Below are 24,508 nucleotides of genomic sequence, written 5' to 3' on the forward strand. Positions count from 1 at the left end.
AATCTCGTTGTTGTCACAAAGATTTTAGGTTAAGTTTAAGGTTTTCTTTCTGGGTAAAAGAAAGCATTAAAGGGCAAGTTCACCCAAAAAAATGAAAATTCTGTCATTAAATAAATTCTCCCTCAGGTGGTGTCAAACCTGTACACATTTCGTTGTTATGTTATTTTGATATTTTAAAGAATTTAGGAAAACAAACAATTCTGGGGCACCTTTGACTATCTAATTTTCCAACTAGTCAATGATTGTCACGGGTTCGTGCTGGAAAGAGCATACTCCAAAGGATAAATCAAAATAAGGTACTTTAATATAAAATCAAAAGGGTAAACATGGAACCAGGAACACAACACACCATAACTTAAACAATAGCAGACTAGGAGTGCAATCAAGAGGAGAACTTAAATACAACAGATAAGGGGAGGGGGGGTTAAGGGATGAACTAAATGAGACACAGGTGAAAACAGGTGAGGGACTAATTAACTAATAATGAAATCAACCACGGGAGGAAAAAACAATCAAAACATAAAACAACTCTGACAATGATATCCCAGAACTGAAATATGCTAACATTCTTCCAAAAATCTTTCTCGTGTTCATCAGAATAAAGTAATTAATTCAGATCACTTCAAAGTCCAACAATGAGAGTTTTTATATTAAATGTTTATATTTAACAAAACTAAAAAAACATATAGCACACCAAAGCAAAGCTAGAATAGAACATAGATTGAAGATGATTTGCAGATCTTTCCGTTTTCCAGTGTTCCCCTGCAAGTACAATATTGAAACGTATTTAATGTTTTCAAACGTGTTGACCCATTTTCTTCCTATGTACTCGTAACAAAGCATTTCCTGCAGCAAGGATTAAAAAGAATTAGTAAAAAATTGCATGAATTTTCTATTCCTTTGATTTCAGTTGAAATATCCATAGGAATTTCAGCGATTATTAGTTCAAGCCTCACTGATCCTGTCAACTTCTTTAAAACTGAGAAACAATAGGCAGCTTTTTACAGTCCTGAACTTTGGACAAAAGTAATCTTACCTGAATGAGGTTGTATAACTGAGATGGTTGCATGACACTGTCACTTCCCATCTATATATCTCTAGCTGCTTTATGTCTAACACATTTAGAATATGGCCATACAAAAAGTGAAAGTTGCAGACAGGTCATTTGATTAGTTTTCATTTGGCGCTGAGGAACATGGTTCTAAACAGGGCAGATGAAACACAATTCGATAGGTAAATTCATTGAAATCACTTTTCATGTAGAGTTTATATTCAGTTTAATCTGATTCACTGCCTACATTTTATGTTCCTTATGTGAAAATCGTTACCTTCTGAACGGACACAATAGATGAAGATCACCATGAGTCATGACACAAGAGTGACAGCTCAGAGTCAGGAGTTCGTAAGCTGTAACACATGATTCACTTTTACTTTTAGAGATGTTTACTGCAAGTTCTGGATTCGCCACTGAACTGGATTTAAAAGCTCTTGTGTAATTCTAAAGCTTCTGTAGCTCATACAAAAGAGCAAGGTTCCTTTGGGTAAATTTCCTAAAGGCGAACATGTGGAAATATATATTACTTTATAACAACAAGTCCAAGGTCTTTAACCAGTCTAGATGGTGTAGCAGAAAGAGGGAGGCAGTTACTTGGGGGGTGTTGATTTGGTGTTGGCTGCAAGAAGCTTTAGAATTTCTACTTGTTAATAATATTTTTAAATGTTATAATTTGCTTGAATTATTATTACCCCATAAAGGAATTGATAGTCTGCATAATATATTACCTTTGTTTCGCTTCTTTTATCTTCGTCTGTGTGTGTGTGTGTGTGTGTGTGTGTGTGTGTGTATGTGTGTCCGTGTGCGTTTGGTGTGCATTATTGTGTGTCAGTGCATGTATTTTATTTAATGTATTGCTTATAGTTAATATGCATTCATGTAAAGCTGCTTTGTAACAATGAAAACAGTAAAAAGCGCTATATAAATAAAAGTTGAGTTGTGTATAACAACCAATCAGATAACCCCCGAACAATAACAGGCAGTGTATTTCTGTAGCAGCAATATGAAGGGGAAGAAACATTGTATCCATTAACAGCACACATATGCTGTTTTAGCTTAAGGAAGCCATCTCAGTATGTGTTGTATGTGTGCAGGAGCAGCCGAAGATCATCGAGCCACTGGACTATGAAAATGTGGTGTTCCAGAGGAAAGCTCAAATACACAGTGATCCACAGAGAGACCTGCTGCTGTGGCCAGCTGATGATGTATCAGTAAGTACTGCACAAACACTTTCCTGAAACGTACACATTTGCTGAATTTTCGGAAGACCAGCCTTTTTAAAACCAGGCTACATTCAGAATTGTGGAAAAGCGGATGACATAAAACATTACACATACTTTTTAAACATGTGCTACATAAACAAAATCTTGTTTGTGGCTCCTGGAGCAAAGTGAACATAAAGTGGTTACAGCAAAATGCTGATAAGACGTCATGTGACAGGAAGTAAACATGTGACTCTTCATTTGCCTGACAATGGGTTACTGAACACTTTCACAAACTGGTCTGAATTTGTAAAACTGGTGAAATAATTAACAACTCACTTAAGTTTTAATAATGTAAGAATTGTAATAAAACAAATAAAATAAAAACAAATAGGACTTAAGACTTGACAAAAGGATGTATTTGTTTTCAATATTAGTTAATGCATAGCTAACATGAACTAACAGTGAACAATACTTCTACAATAGGTATTTATGTTAGTTCATGTTCCTCTTGCATTTATTAATACATTTTTCTAAAAATTTGTATCATTAGTTAATGCATGATGACATGAACAACTGTATTTTTACTAACATAAACAAATATTTATACATGCTTACAATATTGTTAGTTCCTGTTTTCTAATATAAAACTTACTTACTGTAAACTGTTACCATACAAGATGTATTTGTCACTGTTTAATTGTATTTTGTAGTTTTTGTACAATGCATTTAATATGTAAACCTGTGAGATTTGAGTTTTTAATACAAAACATAACACAGGATTGATTGTAATCTACTTTAGGAGTGCCAGATTGAACGGCAAAGGAGAACCATAATTTCTCCAGTTCCTCAAAATGCAGAAAATGAAGCTGAAAGCCTTTTCACCAAAGAGGTAAAGACTACACTGAACTTTTCACACCCAAAACAAAGCTAAGCCCACAGCTTTTAAACTAATAAAACATCATATTTTCCAATGTTTATCACTAAGCAGTACTTTCATTCATTGGCAGTGCATTAAGATGGACAACACAGTCTGGCACGTCATCAACTATAATTACGAGGCTTACTCTGGAGATTTCCGGATGCTGCCCTGGTATGTTCCAGTTTGCAAATTATTTGCCAAGGGTTTCATAGTCCTATTTCCAAAATATGGTGTAAGATACTTTTTCTCCATTGCAGTAAAGGGATGAAGACAGAGAAGCTTCCAAGCCAAGTGTTTGAGGTCGATGAGGGAGAGGAGGTAAAAGCTTTTTATTATTTGATCGTGGATATCTTTAGTGGAGGAAAACATGACGTCCGCTTACTTGCGCAATATGTGAAGCAGTTCTGAGGTGTAAAAACACAGTATTAGCTATTTCCACCGGTAATATCATGTTTCACCTCTTATGGATGTGACAGATAATGTTTGTGATATTCCGCTCTTCTGAAAACACTACGAATGTTATGGGTCTTCTCTGAGGTAATAATCAGATGTTGAGGTAAAGGCCAGACAGTAAGAAGAAAGGCCCATTACATGCAATCTGACCCTTGTGTTCTATTTATAGCCACATACTGAAATTTCCTGCAGATTAAGATAAAATTAGATGAAAGGAGTAGTGATTTAAGCACAAATGGTTTGCTGCTCTGCCCTGCATGTTTGTGTGTGTACAACAGTAGACATGTAGAGTACGTTGAATGTGTGTGTCTGAATTTATGTGTCTAAACTAGGGCTGTCACAATATTATATTTATTCTACACAATTATAAAGGCCAGAAGAATTCATGATAACAATATAATTGTGATATCTAAGAAAAAACACAATCCTTTATTCATCTTTTATGTAGATTTTTTCATGGCCAATCCAATAAATCACTCTCATAGAGAGGCGGAGAAAATGATTGTAGCCACTTTGTTTTTCAAGGCGAAGTTATTGCGCGCATAACCACCACCTACTATGTGTCAGACATATATTTTCATGCGTGGTATTACATATTCCATAATCCAGTTATTGACATTCCCCATATATTACAACACCTCTAGTCTAAACCTTTCCACATCATTAGTTAAATTATATGCAAAAATTACACAACAAAAGTGAATGCTGGATATCCAAAAGAGCATTTTTAGGGTTAGGGAGACCACTGACAAGCCTAAATACCAACAGTAAACTCATTGTATAAGTCGAGTAGGTCCATTCAGTAGTTAGTCATATGTTTAACATTACCTTTCTGTCATTTATATGTTAGCTTTAATACATGCCTTACATGCAGTTTAATCAATTAGCTGAGTGACTAGAGAGAGGACAGGGTGCAAGCAATTCAGTCTCAAAGGGGCTGTTCAACACAGAAAGGAATAGGAAATGGTTGAAGAAAGAAGGAAGAAGGGCATTTGGACAATTATACTGCAGTGGAGAGCAGGAGAAAGGCACATTCATAATATGTGGCAGGCCAATTCAATTAGATCAGACATGCAGGTCCACCCCACACACACATGTCTGTTCCTCTACAGTAACAGAAGTACAACCTCAATCCAGTCTGTCTTTTTGAATATACCAATATTTTTTAAGGCACGCCAAGCTTTGTTTGTGCTTTACTGTGTTGTTGTGACTCATAGCCAAGAGTATGTTTAAATAGTAAGCAACGTGCGATTTTTTTGGTATCATACTTGTATCAGAACGATGAAGTTTACAAATTTTTTGAGTTTTATATTGAGATCAGTTTACAGTGTCTGCTCTATTAGTTTTATTGTGTGTTTGTGTGTTAGGACTCGTCGTCTCTGTGCTCTCAGAGAGGTGGGGTAATGAAGCAGGGTTGGCTGCAGAAAGCCAACATCAACAGCAGTCTGTCTGTCTCCATGAAGGTTAGTAGGATTAAGGGAAACATTTATTCATCTCTATTAATCTCACATATAGCTACAACAGTCACCATTTACATGGACTTGAAAGATTCCACCACTGATATATGACCTTGTGAACTTAAAATTATAAATCCTATTTTATATTACTGCGTTTATTATAAATAGCAGTGTGAGTCATTCTCTTTTTTAAATTCATGTGCCCTTAAAATCTTCAGTTAAAATCTGAAAATGCACTACATCTCAAATGACATCAGTTAGACATCCGTTAACTCCTCCCCTTCAACTGTCAGTCTGCTGCCACTTCCATTTCAAAATGCAACTGTTTTTATACAATCTATGGGCTCTGTGCACAAGTGTCGTGACGGACAACAACTTCCGATGTTTTCAGAAGTCAAGATATCAGTGTCCGGCTTAAGTTCTAAAACAACTTAACATACCTAAACAACAACTGGGGAAAGCCACATCTCTGTCAAATTTTACTTGTAATAAACACTAAGTTAGCTGTTGTTAAAAGAATGACCCGTTTTATTCCACAGAGAACATACATTTTTTCTGATATCACACTGTTTGATATCGGTGATAAAAAAATATTTTGTTTTCCCTGGTTGTGGTTCAGGTACATAAAGCCTTTAGCTCTTCCTTACAGTATAATGGAATCATGTGGGAGAAAATAACGTGAGATATTCACTTTATCCATGGGATAAGAGCTTGTCATGAAACTGACAGGAAACAGAACCCAAGGACCGACAGCTCTCAACAAAATAGACAAAACATAACTCAAAATCCCTCGAGGGGAAAATAAGAAGCAATATACTTTAACAAAATAAACCTTGATCAGAATTTAACTTAAAGACAGACCAGGGGCAACAGGTCAAGACGGGATGAAGACAAACAATCCATCACAGGACAGCAAACACAAGGGCATTAAATAGGAGAGAAACAAAAGAGGCATAAAAAGGGTAACAGGTGAAGGTTGTGAACTGAAAACAGGATAATGAATAAGGAAACAAGGGCGCGGGCCTAAGAATCAAGACGGGAGAGAACATGGCACAAAGATACAAACAATAACCATGTGCTCCCAAACACAGACACAAGACATGGACTGAATTCGAAATAGCATTCTTTCTTACTATACTGTATAGTCAAAAACAGTAGGCGAACGAAAAGAATGTCCGAAACGTCAGTAATCACAAAACAGTAGGCGAGAAAACCCTGGTGGTGGACTATTTCTCGCAACATTCGGACTTGTGTATACTAATGTTGCGTCCAAATACGCCTACTTACCTACTATGAAGTAGAAGAAAACAGAACTTGAAAAGAGTAGTACAGTATGTCCGAATCGTCAGTATTATTAAAGGGTAGGCGAAAAATCCCCAGATGCTCTATATCCCATGAGCCCACAGGACAGAATTTACATTTACATTTAGTCATTTGGCAGACGCTTTTATCCAAAGCGACTTATAGTGCACTTATTACAGGGACAATCCCCCTGGAGCAACATGGAGTGTCTTGCTCAAGGAGACACTGGTGGTGGCTGCTGGGATCGAACCAGCAACCTTTTGATTACCTCGCACAGCCCGCAAAACAGTCTCAGCCGACTTCATGTACAATTAAACATGTTGTTAATTATTGTACAGCTAATGTAACATTAACATTCATATTGACTGTTCTTTGTTCTTAAATTGACTGTGTTTTATATTGTGCATAGTTTCAATTCATAGAATTTTAATACGAAGCATTAATATTGAGCTTATATCCAGGAGTTTATTTACGGTTGTGTTTTTGATTTATATTTGCCCTTTTCAATATTATATATTGCTTAAATGTTTTTTCACCCAAAGATATAACAAAATACATGATAATTATTCACAGGATCATTTTAATCAGGTGGTTTTAACGGATACACTTAGTCGCAATTCAACTTTATAATCACCTTTCATAAACGTTGAATAAAAAATACAAATAAGTCCTAAACCAATTAATTACTCAAATTAAATTACTTATTTATCCAAACCAAAAAAGAAGAGACATGTAAAAATGGTGAAGTTCTATGGACAAGGAAAGAAAAGAACAGATGAGGAGAAAGTGAAAGTTAAACGAGAGAATGATCAGATAACTTTTGGTTAACGTCAATGTTAAAGGGGTGATTTCATGAAAAACAGACGTTTTACATGTTTAAGTGCTAAAATCGGGTCTCTTGTGCATCTGCCAACTCAGAAAACGTTAAAAAAGACAAATCATTCACTTTTTTTATGTGAGCCTATCTCTGCAAGCCTGTGAGATAACGAGCGCTTTAGAAATGTTCTCTCAATGAAGTAAGCGGTCGTTCTTATTATAATATTTCCCCCCCCCACATTCTGAACGTGTCCACCCATTGCGCTGCTGCCATTGTTGTTTTCGCATGTGTGAAGTTCCAACACCATGGCAAAAGTAGCAAAGTTGGCTGCACAGACCAACACAATACAGTGCTCCCAGCCTCACGGGATACAAGAGAGCAATGGATTTATTTAATTTTCAATGAAAATCATCCACACTGAACGAGGCAAGTACCGTTTTTTTTTAGTAAGACCCCCAGGGACCTGTGGCAACTTAAAAGTAGAATGTAAAATGTCACTTTGACACGTTTGTCCGTTCACTATTAGAAAGCAATGTCTGTGGCTTGTAAACATGTGACGGGATTGTCCTTTTTAACGTTAATTAACTTTTTTGACGCTATTTTTAGGAATAGCAATGCGTTTTTCTTGAGTATCTTCACTTCAGAATCTTCTCTCTCCCGATGCGTTCGTGACCGGACCAATAGGGACTGGAGGGGCTTCGTGAATGGCCTTGGGGGGAACAGGTGTGCTTATCAAAAACAATGTGTTTGCTGTTCAAAGAGACGAGACATTGTTTCTCGTTAGCTTTATGTGACCATACTTTATTGTTTTGTCGCTGGAAGTCCAGGCTCACAGCCCTGGCTGAGTTTTCTGCTGAAAACGGGCGGAGACTAGCAGCTCACTTGCACACAAAGAGGCACACACCAAAACAGCGTGTTTCTCCTAACATGCAAAAGTGGCCATGTAGCGCATGGTATATTAAAAGATCTGTGGTGTTTTATGAGCTGAAACTTCACAGACACATTATGTGGACGCCTATGATTTATATTACATGTGTGTAAAACTAGAAAAAAATCACAGAACATTCCATTGGCATAATCATTCTTCACAATGGGAAGTGTGGATAGGCCTGATATTGTCGAAATTTAACGAAGCATATAGCTCTACAAGGAAAAATGAAAATACATGAAAATAAAAAGCTCTGAATGTAGTGTACTTGAAGATAATTAAAAGCTTTGTTTTATGTGTTGTTAACTAGCATTCATACTACAGTACACCCATTCAGGCAAAACATAAAAGTACCCATTTAGCCCTCGTTAAGTACTGTAGGTACTTACTGAAATTGACTTCCTACTCATTGAGCATGTATGCCATTTTGGATTCAGCCAGGGACTATCATGATCCCGTCAGCAGAACAACAGAAACAGCTAGGGGGACAAGATCATGACAGAGCTTTTTTTTTTTTTTACAGTGGCTAGTGTTTATTACAAGTAACGTTACATTTTGAGATTTAAGATTGTAATAATCCCTGCTTTCACATGAGCTAATCTGATAGTGACACCAGTTCAAATGCTGCTGAGTTTGGATTTTAACTGTAAATATGAAGGGTGAACTTGGTTATGACTATATGACAGTACGGACAGAAAATTTTAATTTCTGCCTTTATATAACACATAGTGCAATGTTTTTTCTTTCAGGTGTTTAAAAGGAGATATTTCTACCTGTCTCAGCTTCCTGATGGCTCCTATATACTGAATTCATACAAAGATGAGAAAAATTTCAAAGAATCAAAAGGCTCTATCTATCTGGACTCCTGCATAGATGTGATTCCGGTACATGCTATGAATTTCCATTTGATTTTCATTCCAGACCTTTTTACTTACTTAAGTTTTTTTGTAAATGTCCTGCATTTAAAGGCAATAGCAGTTACAGTAAAACATCATTGCCTATTCGGTATTCTGCCCTAGCATATTAAGTCAATTACACTATCCTTTCAGGTATAAAAAATAATACAGTACATGAAACTTTAACTGAAATTATAAAGTTTTTTAATGGCGACATTTAAAAAAATATATTTTTTTCTCTTGTGATTTGTCCCAATTTCATTCTATCTGTCATCCATGGAACACATGCTATTGTTTGCATGCAGTAAACATAAATTGTGATTACAACTCATCCACTATTATTACCCAATTGCAAACAGCTCCTAAAAGACATCATTACGTTTCTCCACTGACTGACACGGCACTTTTCTTGCAGTCTCCTAAGATGCGGCGCAATGCATTTGAGCTAAAGATGGAAGAGCGATATAGTCACTATCTGGCTGCGGACAGCGAGGCAGAGATGGAGGAATGGGTGAACACTCTGAAACAGGCCTTACTAAACACAACAGACGACCGAAGGAATGGAACAGAACCCTCTGAAGGTTCTCTGGGTAAATAACTCACACTGTGAAAAACACAGAACACTGATACACATACAGTACACCCTTAGACATGTTTATGGGCGACACAGGCACAAAACATTACATTCCCTAAGGTAACGATGCCTAATATATACTAGACTATGTATAGTCTATATATACTATGATTTTCTACACTGGTTTTGAGGTCAGCTCTTCAAACGCTCCGTTTTAATGGGCGTGCCGCATTGAAGACTATATAAGATAACGCCCACTGCTTTGATTGGATAGCAGTTTGCGTAGTTGGAGCCTTCTGTGAATTTGGTTAGAGACGTAACGTAAGGTTACACATTAGCCCCATTCACAGTTTTCGCACGCCATTAGTATTATCTGGAGACATCCTGTGATTTATAAATTACCTCCCCACATCAGTATTTCATGTGACGCATTCACAAGGGATGATTTTACTCAAATTTACTGACTTGTTTCCCGGATGTGATGGCAAGGCTTTGCGTATAGTTTGTATAGCCTATAGTTGAATGGTGTTCAATGATATATGACCATACCTGTCAGCATTTGAGACCCGTGATCGCGGTGATCTTTTGTCCGATCACGGCTCTCAAATATTGCGAGAGTTTCCATGATAAATAAACAAACGAGAGACTCCCGGTAACTTATGGATATCACCCAGCACCTGAAATAACACCAAAACACGTCAGAGCAGCCTCCATTAGTCGCAAACGGTGTATTAAACCTTGAAAAATGATATATGAGCCCACCAAATCACAGAGATGACGATCAGCCACAGGCTTGAGATCACAGACAACCTCTGCAATTAAAACAAATGACTAGAGGTCCCCAGGTAATACTAATCTCAGGTGAATAGTGCTCCGGGCATATCAAGCCATCTCTAATAAAGCAATAGATGTGCATAGTACAACATTTTTTTGCTCACAAAAGATTGCTGCACCATTCCTATTGGATCCAATATTGATGACACCTGACGAGATATGCCTTGTTCACGAAGGAATCCTCTGAGAAATTAAACAAACAAATGCTCCATGTTTTTCCCACATGAGATGGAACGTCTTTATAACTAAACTTTAACCACGCATTACTAATGTCTGAATTTGAAGGAAGGTAATGCAGCGACTGTGTTCTTCCTCAACCAGGGGTGGCACAATATTTAGCTATTTCTAACGGCATGTTTGTTTATTGCTTGCTCACTCTATCTGGTTCCGCGCCACCTGTGTTACTTCAGAATTGTCATGCGCGAACCAGTGGGCAGGACTAGAAAAGTAGTCGTTGATATTTTTCTTTGGAGGTGGTGTTCAACCTGTCAATGTCAAAGATGTCTGGCATTCCAGAACCTGGGCCTGGTATCAATAACAGACGCTATCTCAGTAACAACGCCGTTTTCAGTTCTAACAATTACATGATGTTCGCGTGAATTCCCTCTTATATAACAAAAGCTCAGGTTAAAATTGTGATTTTAATTCATGCATCCTTAAAATGTTTTGGCTATTCTGTCATTGAACTTAATTACTTGAATAATGTTATAAACCCCAAAATATAAAAAACAGCACTTTCTTATTTGCTTTTCTCACACATCCCCCTCCTCATTGAGATTATCTCCAAACCATCACCAAAGACCATCCACCATAAAAAAAATTGGTTTGAACAACAAATAGGGAAACTCTTCTTTGTACAACTTCCTGTACACAGTTCCTGTTCTGATAGTTTCAAATACTGTAAAAACATGTATGTTTTTAGTCTGCTTTTGGAAAATTGTTGAACATCTCTTTGTATTACAAACAAGGCCAGTAGATTAATAGTTCAGTTGATATACGTGTCTGTGTATTTATGCTTTTTTATAGAAGGCACACTGCTGTGTGCCTGTTGTCTGGGTAAATATTTTCTCTATCGCAGATATCTCAGGTTTTTCTGTTTATTGAAACGTTCGGGAGGTTTCGTTCACAGATGAATCAGGAAGAAATCCTTTTTTTGTCCTGTTCAATAAAGACACTCATAACAACTCCCAGTGTCTTTGGTATGAACATGGGCCGATAGTTTCCGTGTTTTATGACCTTTCAGGAGGAAGTGAAATTATTATATCAACAACATGTTTGAAACAGTTCTTGCTCAATCCTCAAAATGACTTATATGCTTGATGTAGATCTCACACACAACATTGCAAGTCCTGGGTGGTTGTACTGTATAATTCTTGCTTTTTGGCCAAAGCGGCCAAACAACCAAAGGGAACAGTTACTTTTGTTTGTTGTAAGGAGTTTTAAATAGAATATGTAAATCAGGCAGGTGTATATTTTACTGACTGTTTCTAATAGTGGCTCACTGTCAAATAGTTCTCTCATTGTCTTTCTGGTTTCCTTGTCTTGGCAAATATGTTTCCTAAAATTTGCAATTGTTGTAAAGTCTTTTGGGAGTTTAAGATGACTATCGCTATTGCTAGTTGGGACCTTAATTTTTTTATTATTACTGCACAAGTCAGAGTTAATTAAGCCTTTTTTAACATTGACACAGATGACGACAGTAGCAGTCAGGGAAAGCCTGATAACATTGCAGAGAGCTTTGGACGAAGTCTTTATCCAGAGCTTATGAAGGTACTTTATTCACTTCAATCTCAACTTACTAATAGTGGTTTTCTTGCCATTTTTTACTCTTTTTCCTACTTATAATAGTTTTCTAATTATTGCCCAATTGTTCACAACAAGCCACTGAGTGCTGCACAAAATGACTTGTCATTGATACAGAATATAAATGTGGGTTTGCAGTGCAGTTTGAATTTGAATCTTTATATATTTTAAATACATTTTCTAGAAGTTTAATGAAAAAGTATATGTTGCATGATATGTCCCCTTTAACACAGTAATACAAATGGATACAAATTCATATTTGTTTTGTTTTCTCTAGTATGCCAGAGAAACAGATCAGCTGAATAGAATGAACAGAAATGAGGGCCGGCAGAAGATCTTCACTCTTGATCTTGACACACAGGTTAGTTTATTACAGTCAATGTGAAGTTGTTTCAGACTTCTAAACTAACAATGTAAATAAACACAGTACATCTCCCTCTTTCTCTTCAGAAATTAGATTTCTCAGGTATAGAGCCTGATGTCAAGCCATTTGAAGAGCGCTTTGGACGAAGAATCATGGTTAACTGTCACGACTTGACCTTTAGTCTGCAAGGATGCGTCAGTGAGAAGACTGATGGAGTCTTATCCAACGTGAGTGACCACTGATGTTTACATCCTTCTCTTAAAGGAGTCATAAGCTGCGAATACGTGTTTTTCTGTGTCTTTGATGTGTTATAAGTTGCGAATGTGAACCCAGACCTTCCTGAAACGCCTCGTATAACCACCCCCACAAATCTACGTCCGTTCGTGGTACCATTTGACTAAGACCACCCAAATGTAGACGCGTGTAAGGCGGGCGTACTTGTAAATTCAATTGTATTGTCTCAGCCGCAGCCATGTCGTGGAGACACTGTGTGTTTCATGGCGAAAAGAAAGACTCTTTGATTGCCATGCCAAAAGATGAGACAACTAAAAACGAATGGTTACATTTTTGTCATGGTGGATGAATGAGGTGAGACCCAAGTGCGGTGAGAATAGAGGTTTTTATTAGACAGGGAAAACACTAGACCACAATGGAAGAGACCACCGAGCGACAGCGTCTGCAGCCTGGGAGAAAGTCACACCCGGGGGACCCGGGATCTAGACGGTGGCTGTGACGAAGCAGTTGAAGCAGATCTCACGGTAGGCAGGGTAGCTCGCAGAGGTCTTTAGCTGGCGTGGCTGGACTGGGTCCCGTGAACAGGTGGAGGATCTCCTTGGAGGAGGAGCTACTGGGAGAATTGGAGCGCCGGCTGGGAACTAGAGATAGAGGAGTTCAACCAAAAAATAACAGGAAGCAAAATAAACTAGATATCTGAACTAACTAGACTTGGAAAAAGAACATCTAGAATATTTAGCAAGAGCAATATACTAGAAACAGACGACAGGACTAGACAAGGAGTCAGTACTAAGTTGTAAGCAAACACATTCAACGGACTGACAAAGAACATCAAAACACGAGGGAATAAATGAGGAAACCTATCACAATACAGTGAGCAACAGCTGCGCAGCGCAACCCGCAGTCGTGAAGCGCTGGCGAAACTCGCTACAGGTGTCAGGGTGATCAGAGATGAGTGAGGGAATTTGCCGGTGGGCGCCGGTTCCCGTCTCCTTCCTTCCCTACTTTGAATCTTTCTACAATTTTCATTGTAAAAGACTTTGTTACGGACTAATGCGAGTTGAGTTTGTCGTGTGTTTGTGATCTGCAAATGCAAACAAGTGTGCAACGTTAAAAAAAAGACTACATAAATCATAATGATCATTGTATTAATGTTCCAACTAGAGGCAACAAATGTCGTGTTTATAATGGGGTTTATTGCCTTTGTTGAGTCGCGATGAGACGTGGCCTAACACTGGTTTATCTAGAAGGGTACAAGCGCTCGCGTTATTTATTGTTACCATTCCCTGCTGTAATGCGAGCTTGTTTCTATCTCACACAAACTCTGTATGATGTATATGGTTGTTTGTATATAGTCTTTATAACGTCGTATATAAAAGGTAAAACAGTAAGCTATAGTTTTTAACTATTAAACATAATGTTTTTTTTATAATACCTTACCAATCCTTTACATCCTGCTCATGTCGCACTGGCAAAGTTGATGTATCAGCTTGATCATCTTCATCTTCCGTATCAGATTCGGGGTCGAATTTATATAAGTACCGATGACATTTTATCACCTCATTTTGTCTGTCAGTACAATTGCTTGGAAACAGGATGTTCCGAATATGGTAAGAGGCGTTTAATTTCCCTTACACTCTTGCAGTATTTAACCAATCAATACGAACTGGTTAACTGGCCAATCATAGCACACCTAGCTTTTCAGAGTGATGAGCTTTGTAAAAGATCATCGCATTTCAGAGAGGCGGTGCAAAGAGGAGATACAAACATACAAGGTATTTAGAAAATACTTCGTTTTTTAACCTTAAATCGTGTTTACACATTACATTACATCTAAAACAAACCATAATATTTGTTTAAGCCATGTCATATGACCCCTTTAAGTGTCTTATTTTTACTGTAGTAGTCCTGTTTTGTGATGTGGTTTAAAATGCTACATGTCCGATAGTGAAATTCACAGGGCCCAGGATGAAATTGTAATGAGTGGGATCTTATGAGAAAACTAAATGTGCTTAGTCACACAAAAATGTTTTGCATGTGAAAAGTCATTGTCAATGCTGGTAAATGCATCCAGTCATGTTAGGAAACCATACATGCAGTCTTTGGCTCAGTTCAATAATAAATCACCCTTCAAATATTCAAAACATGCGGTGTGCCGTCTTAGCTGGCTAATACATAAATATCTTCACGCCACAAACCCCATGATTCATACCAGCATAAATCACATCTTTGAAAATGTTAAGCTTTTGCTTAACATTGTGTTTAAATGAAGGTGGTCTTACTAAAGGGTGTAATAACTGAATAACCTCATTTATTCCACTGTTCTGTTCTTGCAGGTTGAGCCGTTCTTCATTATCCTAGCCTTGTTTGATTTGTCCAAAGGCTGTAAGATCTCTGCAGACTTCCATGTTGACCTCAATCCACCGTGTGTGAGAGAAATGCTTCTAGAAAGTTCTCCCCAGACTCCCACTGAACAAGAAGCAGGAGACAGAAGTGAAATGGTCAGGGTAAATGGACACGGCCTGCCAGTTCTCCAGAGAGTCGCAGAGTCTCTTTTACGTTTCCCAGCTCAGGTAAGAATTTACTGTGTCTGTCTTATGTATTTTGCCTGATTTATCTTAAACGCCTTAGCCAGCACCCATACAGTACATCTGCATTCTGTTTGTTACATTGTGACAATACAAACTTATGGCTATCTTCAGAAATCTGCAATGTGTGGTATTTTCTGTAAATAACTGGCAACCCTGCCTATTTCATGCATTGTGCACCATTGCTGAGAGGTATGCTTATTTACATTTTATATATTTGGCAGACTCTGTTATCCAAAGATATTCCCTGCATTCCCTGAGATCGAACCTACGACCCTAACGCAATTTAGTGCAACCCTAGCTACAGGAACTCATTGTGGAACTTGTGTGTGCTTCTGAATCAATCTGTGTTACGCCCCATGGCTCGAAAAGGACGCAACAAAAACGGGGACACACAAGAAAGTGCAAACTGTCACGAAATATATGAGCAGAACCCAGATGCAAGGCAGATGGAGGTAACAAAGACTTTTATTAAATAAAACAAAACCCACGATGGGGCAAAACAGAGACTGATACTAAACAGAAAACTTTCCACGAGGGGAACAAACAAAACAAGGTAGCGAAAAAGTCCAAAAACACGAAACACACCGACAGAAACCACGGGGAGGAAACTCATACAAAACTTCAAACAGGTAACAGGGTAATCCAAATATCCTCCGGAACATGGGGCAAGGCTAGAAAGACAAATACAATACAATGAACCGAACAAGGTGTGAGGGGAGACAGAGATATTAAATAGGGACATAATAACGAGGGGAGATTGCACAGGGACGGAGAAGGGCAGGTGACAAGACTAAACACTAATGGGAGACAGGTGACGGAGATAACACACTAAGGGAGCCTAACGGAGAAACAAGGGGGCGGAGCTTAACGGAACACAGGATGACACGCGGCGAATTATCCAAACATACCGCCACGTGTCTCCACATAAAACAAAACATACACACAAGACATGATACTGTAGCAACCCTGTCCCAAGGCACGAAATCCAAGAACAGAACGGACAGGATCGTCACAGTACCCCCGCTCCAAGAGCCGATCACCGAGCGGCCAAAAAAAACAAAAAATCAGCGGGACAAAATAGACAAGAACGAAGACAGACACCACACAGACAAAACACAACAAACTAGAGGCAGGGCCGACATAACTATGAAGGGGTTGGGGTTAGACAATAAGATAAACATCAAAGGGAAGGGAGGGGGGGGGATAGGCAGACCAAACTTGGGAACGCTAGGCATGGGTGGGACATGATGAGGGAACCTAGGAAGACCGGACGAGACCGGTGGGGACTTACAAAAACCGGGCGAGGCTGGTGGGGACTTGGGAGAGCTGGGGTGAGGGGTGTGTCCAAACAAATAAGGAAAAGTATAATGTGCCGGCTGGAAGACCGGCTGAGAATCGGGCGGCTGGACGGCCGGCTGAGAATCCGGCGGCTGGACGGCCGGCTGAGAATCCGGCGGCTGGACGGCCGGCTGAGAATCCGGCGGCTGGACGGCCGGCTGAGAATCTGGCGGCTGGACGGCCGGCTGAGAATCCGGCTGGGCGGCCGGCTGAGAATCCGGCTGGGCGGCCGGCTGAGAATCCGGAAGAGAATCCGGCTGGACGGCCGGCTGAGAATCCGGCTGGACGGCCGGCTGAGAATCCGGCTGGATGGCCGGCTGCGAATCCGGCTGGACGGCCGGCTGCGAATCCGGCTGGACCGGACTGGACGCCGGCTGGGACGGACACCGCGCCTCTCTCCGTTGCTTCTTCCTTTTAAGGCGGGCCACCGGACTGGTGGTTGGCTGCAACAGTGAGACGAAGGGCACGGCAAGCACCGACCGGGATTCCTCCGACGAGGGCCCCCAAGGCTCTCTCCTCCCATGTCCGCCAAGGAGTCCTGCTGGTGGCGGAGAGGAGTCAGGGGTCGAGGTGACAACCGGAACCCCGACTTGAGAGGGGTCGTTCTCTGGGGTAGGTCCCGGCCCCGTGAGAGGCTCCGCCACGGGTAGCGCCCTGGACTCCTCACGATCCATAGCGATCCGGAGCCAGTCCACGAAGCCCAGAGCACTCGTCATGCGCATGTCAGCCTGCACAAAGGGTTCATCCAGGCAGCCGTTGAAGATTGCCTTCAACTCTGCCTCCGTGAAATCCGTGCTTTGCGCAATGGACAGGAAGTCTGTGGCGAACTCTCTCACGGGGATACCCCTCTGCCGGAATCCACACAGTATACGAGTCTGGTAAGCACGCATGGAGTCCGTTGCTGCCCGCTGGGTTCTTTGGTCTTTCGGTTCATTCTGTCACGAAATATATGAGCAGAACCCAGATGCAAGGCAGATGGAGGTAACAAAGACTTTTATTAAATAAAACAAAACCCACGATGGGGCAAAACAGAGACTGATACTAAACAGAAAACTTTCCACGAGGGAAACAAACAAAACAAGGTAGCGAAAAAGTCCAAAAACACGAAACACACCGACAGAAACCACGGGGAGGAAACTCATACAAAACTTCAAACAGGTAACAGGGTAATCCAAATATCCTCCGGAACATGGGGCAAGGCTAGAAAGACAAATACAATACAATGAACCGAACAAGGTGTGAGGGGAGACAGAGATATTAAATAGGGACATAATAACGAGGGGAGATTGCACAGGGACGGAGAAGGGCAGGTGACAAGACTAAACACTAATGGGAGACAGGTGACGGAGATAACACACTAAGGGAGCCTAACGGAGAAACAAGGGGGCGGAGCTTAACGGAACACAGAATGACACGCGGCGAATTATCCAAACATACCGCCACGTGTCTCCACATAAAACAAAACATACACACAAGACATGATACTGTAGCAACCCTGTCCCAAGGCACGAAATCCAAGAACAGAAAGGACAGGATCGTCACAGCAAACAATGTAAATAATTTATTAACGAAATGAAGCTATACATAAGAAAAAACAATAGCGCATGAAATAGTCAGGAATCAGTGGTGTGAAGTAGGTGTATGAATAAAGTGCAATGAAGGTAAATGTTAAATGTATAAAGTAACCGAAGTCAAATCAAGCAAAACAAAGGAAACCATGTCCAAAAGGGCCGCATTTTGCCCGTTTAGGACTACTTGAGAAACAACATGCCTATATCCATGTTTGGGGGACCCGTGGAGTATGTAGATAGAAATTGCTCATTCTAAGGTAATAAAAACATAACGCTTCATAATGTAAGGTCTTTATACACCTCTGAACACATACTTATGTTTATTATACTGCATTTCTGTCAATAGATCCTCCACAAAATTACTGTACTTCAGTAATTTCAGTAAAACTTCAGTACTACTGTACTTGCGATTGAACTTTACAATGGCCTTTCTGACTAGTCATTACATATGACAGGTAAAAAAACAATTGTGACCAGTAAGATAAGAAATTTTACTAGTAACAACCGTAAAAGACACTAGTGTCTAATATATAAGTACTAGTACTTAATGAATTACTACTAGTGCCTATTAAAACGGTACTAGTAAACATTGAATACAAATCCAGTATTTAAAAACAAGTACTAGCATTTAATGAATACATACTAGTAGTATCAAAAAGATACTAGTCATTATTGTTATACATACTAGTCAGAAATTAGTACTGATATCAAAAACAGAATAACTACTAGAACCTATTCATTTGAAGATATCTTCTGCCTTAAAAGGAACTAGTAAGATGTGTTTGAAGATATCTTGATTCAAACACATTATTGCATAAACATGATTACCCCTCTGTCATCCAATCAGCGTTAACATACAAATACTATGCAAAACTGCTTGTCTGGCTAATCGGTTAGCACAAAAACACAAATAAGGATGTGTTTAGTATCACTATTTATTGTTTTTGATGTGGAATATAATGATAAGTTTAACTTTGTTAGATGGTAAAGTTAAATTTGGGATCTTGCACGCGGGTGCTGATATTTGATGTAGCCTAACGATGGATTTAGCACGAGGCTGAATCCAGCTTCTTATTCGCAGTTTCTTATTGACGCTATCCGTTCCACCTTAAAAACCTGAAGCATCCGCTTTTCCAGTTTCTTATTCACGCTTAGCTTAGGGACCATCTCGCGTTTCTTTTCTTTTACATTTTTTTTAAACTTTGTGTGTCTGTGGGCGTGTATCGGTGTGTGCGTGTGTGTGTCTGTGCCTCCGTGCGTTTTTCTGTGCATGTGTGTGTGTGTGTGTGTGTGTGAGAGAGAGAGCACTGAGGATGGGCTGCTGCTTGCTGTCTGAGTCAAAACATGCTGAATGCCCCTTGAGATGACAGTGAACTTCACGTGGAACCTCCATCACCCACTCCCCTTACCATTCTCAATATTACTTTGATAGAACAGTTTTTAGGCAGCCTATCTCCACCATGAACATTAATCACATCCAATAGTACCTACATGTTTGAAAGTGCAATATTCTAGTGCAGAGCATGCAATACGGTTTATGCATAATTTAGTCAATTACGTGTATATTTGTAAAAAGCATAGTATACACAGTTTTTTCATACTTTGCATATCTATTCTTAACTGATATATTTTATTTTTATTCTATATATTTATTTTTTCCATTTTTTTCAAAAAATGTTCTGATCCATTGCTCTTATACAATTTATTATACACCTTGTTAGCCTTAGCCTTAGCCAGTGCGTTATACACACATTATATTTCTACTATGTAGTTACATGTATATAGATTTATGTAAACTTTGTCACTTGTTGTATGTACAGAAAATGTCTATTGTCAGAACTGTGTTTTTGTACAAGTATGTCTTTGATGGTGCGTTCAAAGTTCCCATGCTAGCTTATACCTTGTTTTGATGTCTACCGTCATGCAAGAAAACAGACATTTTTACTGTAGCATTTTTAAGTTATGGACCCCTGAATTTGGCATATCTCACAGTACTGTTCAATGGGCCGTTGCACTTATCGGACATTTTGAGGTGCTATAACTCAACTTTCTTTGAGGGTCCGTTAAAGATGCCACATATGGGTTATACCTTGTCACCCTGTCTACCATCATACATGACAGGAGACAGTTCTATTGTAGCATTTTGGAGTTATGGGCCTATGAAATCGGCATATTTCACAAAAATATTTTCATAACTCATTGTATTCATTTAAGACTTCAAAATACTAGACAAAATGTTGTTGTTCATTCAAGCACGAAAGGGAAGTTAATACTGGTAGCTGTCTGACAGATTCTGACACAGCCTTAAGTGTAGCAGACAGGACTTCTGACCCACAGCCAAACAAATAGTTTAATGGCCTTTATATGAATAAGAGCATGATTATATAATGGAACCCTTGACAATGATTACAGAAAAAAATGAATGTTGCGTTAGTGGCGTTAAATATTTGTAATGCGTATATACATATATGCATTTGCATTAATTGTTGTGCATAGTAAAAATAATTTTGAGTATGTTTATCAGTTTTTGATGTTGAGCAGTCTTAATATAAGCCTAAACTGCTTGGATTGTTTTAGATTGCTCAGTTGGTTTAGCATAGTAGTTTGGATGGGTTCGGTTACCTTAGCCAGCTTTGGTCAGACTGGGAGGACCAGCTAAACAAGCTATTTCCATCTTATACTTGCTAAAACCAGACAACCAGATTAATCGAGATGGTTGTGCAGCTTCAATACTTTATTTTGTATAAAAATATAGTTAATCCACTTAAGTAATAATACTCTGTAGCTATCCCCTGAGCCGTAGCACCTCAAAATGTCCCATAAGTGCAACGGCTCATTGAACAGTACTGTGAGATATGTCAAATTCACGGGTCCATTACCTAAAAATGCTACAGTAAAAATGTCTGTTTTCTTGCATGACGGTAGACATCAAAACAAGGTATAACCTTGCTTTGGAACTTTGAACGCACCATCAAAGACATACTTGTACAAAAACACAGTTCTGACAATAGACATTTTCTGTACATACAACAAGTGACAAAGTTTACATAAATCTATATACATGTAACTACATAGTAGAAATATAATGTGTGTATAACGCACTGGCTAAGACCAACAGGTGTATAATAAATTGTATAAGAGCAATGGATCAGAACATTTTTTGATAATATATAAATGTATATAAATTTATAGAAATAAATGTATAGAATAAAAATAAAATATATCAATGATGAAAATAATTAATTTACATAAGAGGTAAGAGAGACAGTTAATAATAGATATGCAAAGTATGACAAAACTGTGTATACTATGCTTTTTACAAATATACACGTAATTGACTTAATTATGCATAAACCGTATTGCATGCTCAGCACTAGAATATTGCACTTTCAAACATGTAGGTACTATTGGATGTGATTAATATTCATGGTGGAGATAGGCTGCATAAAACTGTTCTATCAAAGTAATATTGAGAATGGTAAGGGGAGTGGGTGATGGAGGTCCAACGTGAAGTTCACGGTCATCTCAAGGGGCATTCAGCATGTTTTGACTCAGACAGCAAGCAGCAGCCCATCCTCGGTGCTCTCTCTCACGCACACGCACACACAGACACGCCCTGAAAAACACACACACACAAACAAAAATACCAGATAGCACACGTACGTTTGGCCGACGTCGGCCTAAAAGCGGGGACGTCGGGCCCCCTACCAAAGACATCGAATAAATATCGGCCAGGAATATAACATAACCAGCTCTCCGTTACATTGGCTTTGGATCGCCTCATTACCACAAGCCAATGCCGCTCTTATCTATTTGTGCATTAACATTCATCTTTTTGCTACCCAGCATGCCCTCGATTCTTCTTAAATTCACTAAACACAAATTAATTTTCTTTCAATAAAGCTGCATTTTCTCTGTATTTGCTCGAGAACCTCCAATTTGCATCTTCTTTCTTACTCTCCGGCCCAATCTCCCTTACATATTACGTTGTCTTATTAATATTCAACATATAATATGCATACTGAGTATAAGCTTAAACTAGTATCTATTATGTTCAGGATATCTTTGATCTAAAAAGTTACTAGTATGTAATGAATAAGTACTAGTATCTAATGATTAATAACTATTATCTATTGAATAAGTACTAGTATCTAATAAATAAGCAGTATTATCTAATTTTAGGTACTAGTATCTAATAAATAAGCACTAGTATCTAATTTTAGGTACTGGTATCTAATAAATAAGCACTATTATCTAATTTTAGGTACTAGTATCTAATAAATAAGCACTAGTATCTAATTTTAGGTACTAGTATCTAATGATTAAGTACTAGTATCTCATGAATAAGTACTAGTATCTAATAAATAAGCACTAGTATCTAATATTTAGGTACTAGTATCTAATGGAATAGTTACTAGTAACTAAACAATAAGTACTAGTAGCCTAAAAATAGATACTAGTAAACCTCAAATGTTAAATGACAAAATGGCTTGCCATAGGCAGTCTTTGTCCGTGTGAGTTCCCGCCCCCCATGCTTGTGCTCGTGCTGCGTCGTGTCCACTGGATTCTGTGAGGAAGAATGACAAACACAGCATTAGTCGTGCTCACACGGCTTATATGACCGGCAGCTATGATCACCTTCACCTGGGTTGTTTCCAAGACGACCCTGATCCTGGATATGTACCCCCGCCACACCCATTTACACCTTAAACCCAGAGTGTGTTTTTTACTAAATACCAGTAAAGCTATCCTTTTTCATCTATCACAAAATATCATGATTCTTGTTTTCCTGCATCACAGAAGCAAATCCAACCACTTCTTCTGTGCATTGCTTTGATAACAAGTCCCATGAGGGAGAACCCTGGATGATGTGCTACTTTTATAATAGCATAAAACCACACAACATTTTTCTATACTGTGCACAATGTGCATATTTTCTGTTTACATTGGACAATTGAATGAGCCTATATTTGCAACAATGTGCAGTGTACAGTGGATCACATTGCCAGGGAAACCATATCCAACTATCCCAATGCATTCCACTTTATCTTTCCAGTGTGGTGGATTAACCATGGTGGAAGAACCAATATCTGAATCTTGTATTATCTCATTTTGAATAGTAGGCACTAGTATATATGTAATGAATGGATGTTGTGTATTGAATATATGTATATATATATATATATATATATATATATATATGTATGTATATAGAGTAAGAAACTATTCCCTTTTAAACAACCAGCATTTATACCAGTTTATAGGGATACTCCTCCCCAAAATGAACATTCTGTCATGATTTATGACTCTAGTGTGACTCTAGCTGTTGCAAATCTATATATATATACAGTGGGTACGGAAAGTATTCAGACCCCCTTAAATTTTTCACTCTTTGTAATATCGCAGCCATTTGTTGTTCTGCCCAATAGTGTCCTATCCTAACAAACCATATAAAAATGGAAAGCTTATTTCTTTAGCTTTCCGATGATGCAAAAATCTCAATTTTGAAAAAAATTCCTCTTAAGGCTGGTTTTGTCATCCAGGGTCACATGTGGGGTGTTGTGTGTACATTAAAGAGGGAAAACAATTAATTTAAATGGTTTTAGCAAATGGCTGCAATATAACAAAGAGTGAAAAATGTAAGGGCTCTGAATACTTTCCGTACCCACTGTATATATATATATATCGATATATATATATATATATATCGATATATATATTGTACTGTTTAACTCATTCCCCGCCAGCCTTTTTAAAAAAAGTTACCAGTCAGCGCCAGCGTTTTTAACATTTTCACTAAATTTTGATGGCTCACAGTACATTTTCTGTAATTCATGTAATGTATCAATTAAAAAGAACTCAGCTTTCAAAAAAAAAAAAATATTCTTCTATCTTCATTTGTTCTTTTTTTTATCACCCCTTAGATGTTGGCTGGTTTCTTCAAAAATGCATCACTTTGATTAAACAGCTGAGATAATTGACAATTTTTGATCAAAGATTCCGCTCAGATTACACTCAGAACAATCATTAAAAACAGATAAAAACATATACATTCAAGCTTCAGAGCTTCTGTACTTTTTCCAAAGGTGTGTAACAGCGCCACCTGCTGTATAACAGTACAAACACCGATTTCCATAATAACTCGTCTTTGTTGGGGAATTGTTTTTT

General features: G+C 38.5%; 1 protein-coding gene across 3 annotated transcripts in view; it reads left to right on the plus strand.

Annotated features, from left to right (window-relative positions):
* dock11 (dedicator of cytokinesis 11) overlaps positions 1–24,508 on the plus strand; it is a 96,908-nt gene that overhangs the window by 3,108 nt on the left and 69,292 nt on the right. For all 3 annotated transcript variants that reach the window (XR_008907364.1, XM_056755404.1, XM_056755488.1), the window contains exons 2-12: positions 2,149–2,265; positions 3,059–3,148; positions 3,267–3,349; positions 3,436–3,496; positions 4,999–5,094; positions 8,885–9,019; positions 9,447–9,621; positions 12,130–12,209; positions 12,520–12,603; positions 12,693–12,833; positions 15,177–15,413. Coding sequence is in view for 2 of the 3 variants with exons in the window: in XM_056755404.1 (XP_056611382.1) it covers positions 2,149–2,265; positions 3,059–3,148; positions 3,267–3,349; positions 3,436–3,496; positions 4,999–5,094; positions 8,885–9,019; positions 9,447–9,621; positions 12,130–12,209; positions 12,520–12,603; positions 12,693–12,833; positions 15,177–15,413 (1,299 nt within the window). In the remaining variant the exon portion in view is untranslated. The remainder of the gene's footprint in view (positions 1–2,148; positions 2,266–3,058; positions 3,149–3,266; positions 3,350–3,435; positions 3,497–4,998; positions 5,095–8,884; positions 9,020–9,446; positions 9,622–12,129; positions 12,210–12,519; positions 12,604–12,692; positions 12,834–15,176; positions 15,414–24,508) is intronic.

The sequence above is a fragment of the Triplophysa dalaica genome, chromosome 1 (assembly GCF_015846415.1).
Source record: "Triplophysa dalaica isolate WHDGS20190420 chromosome 1, ASM1584641v1, whole genome shotgun sequence".
Taxonomy (NCBI): domain Eukaryota; kingdom Metazoa; phylum Chordata; class Actinopteri; order Cypriniformes; family Nemacheilidae; genus Triplophysa; species Triplophysa dalaica.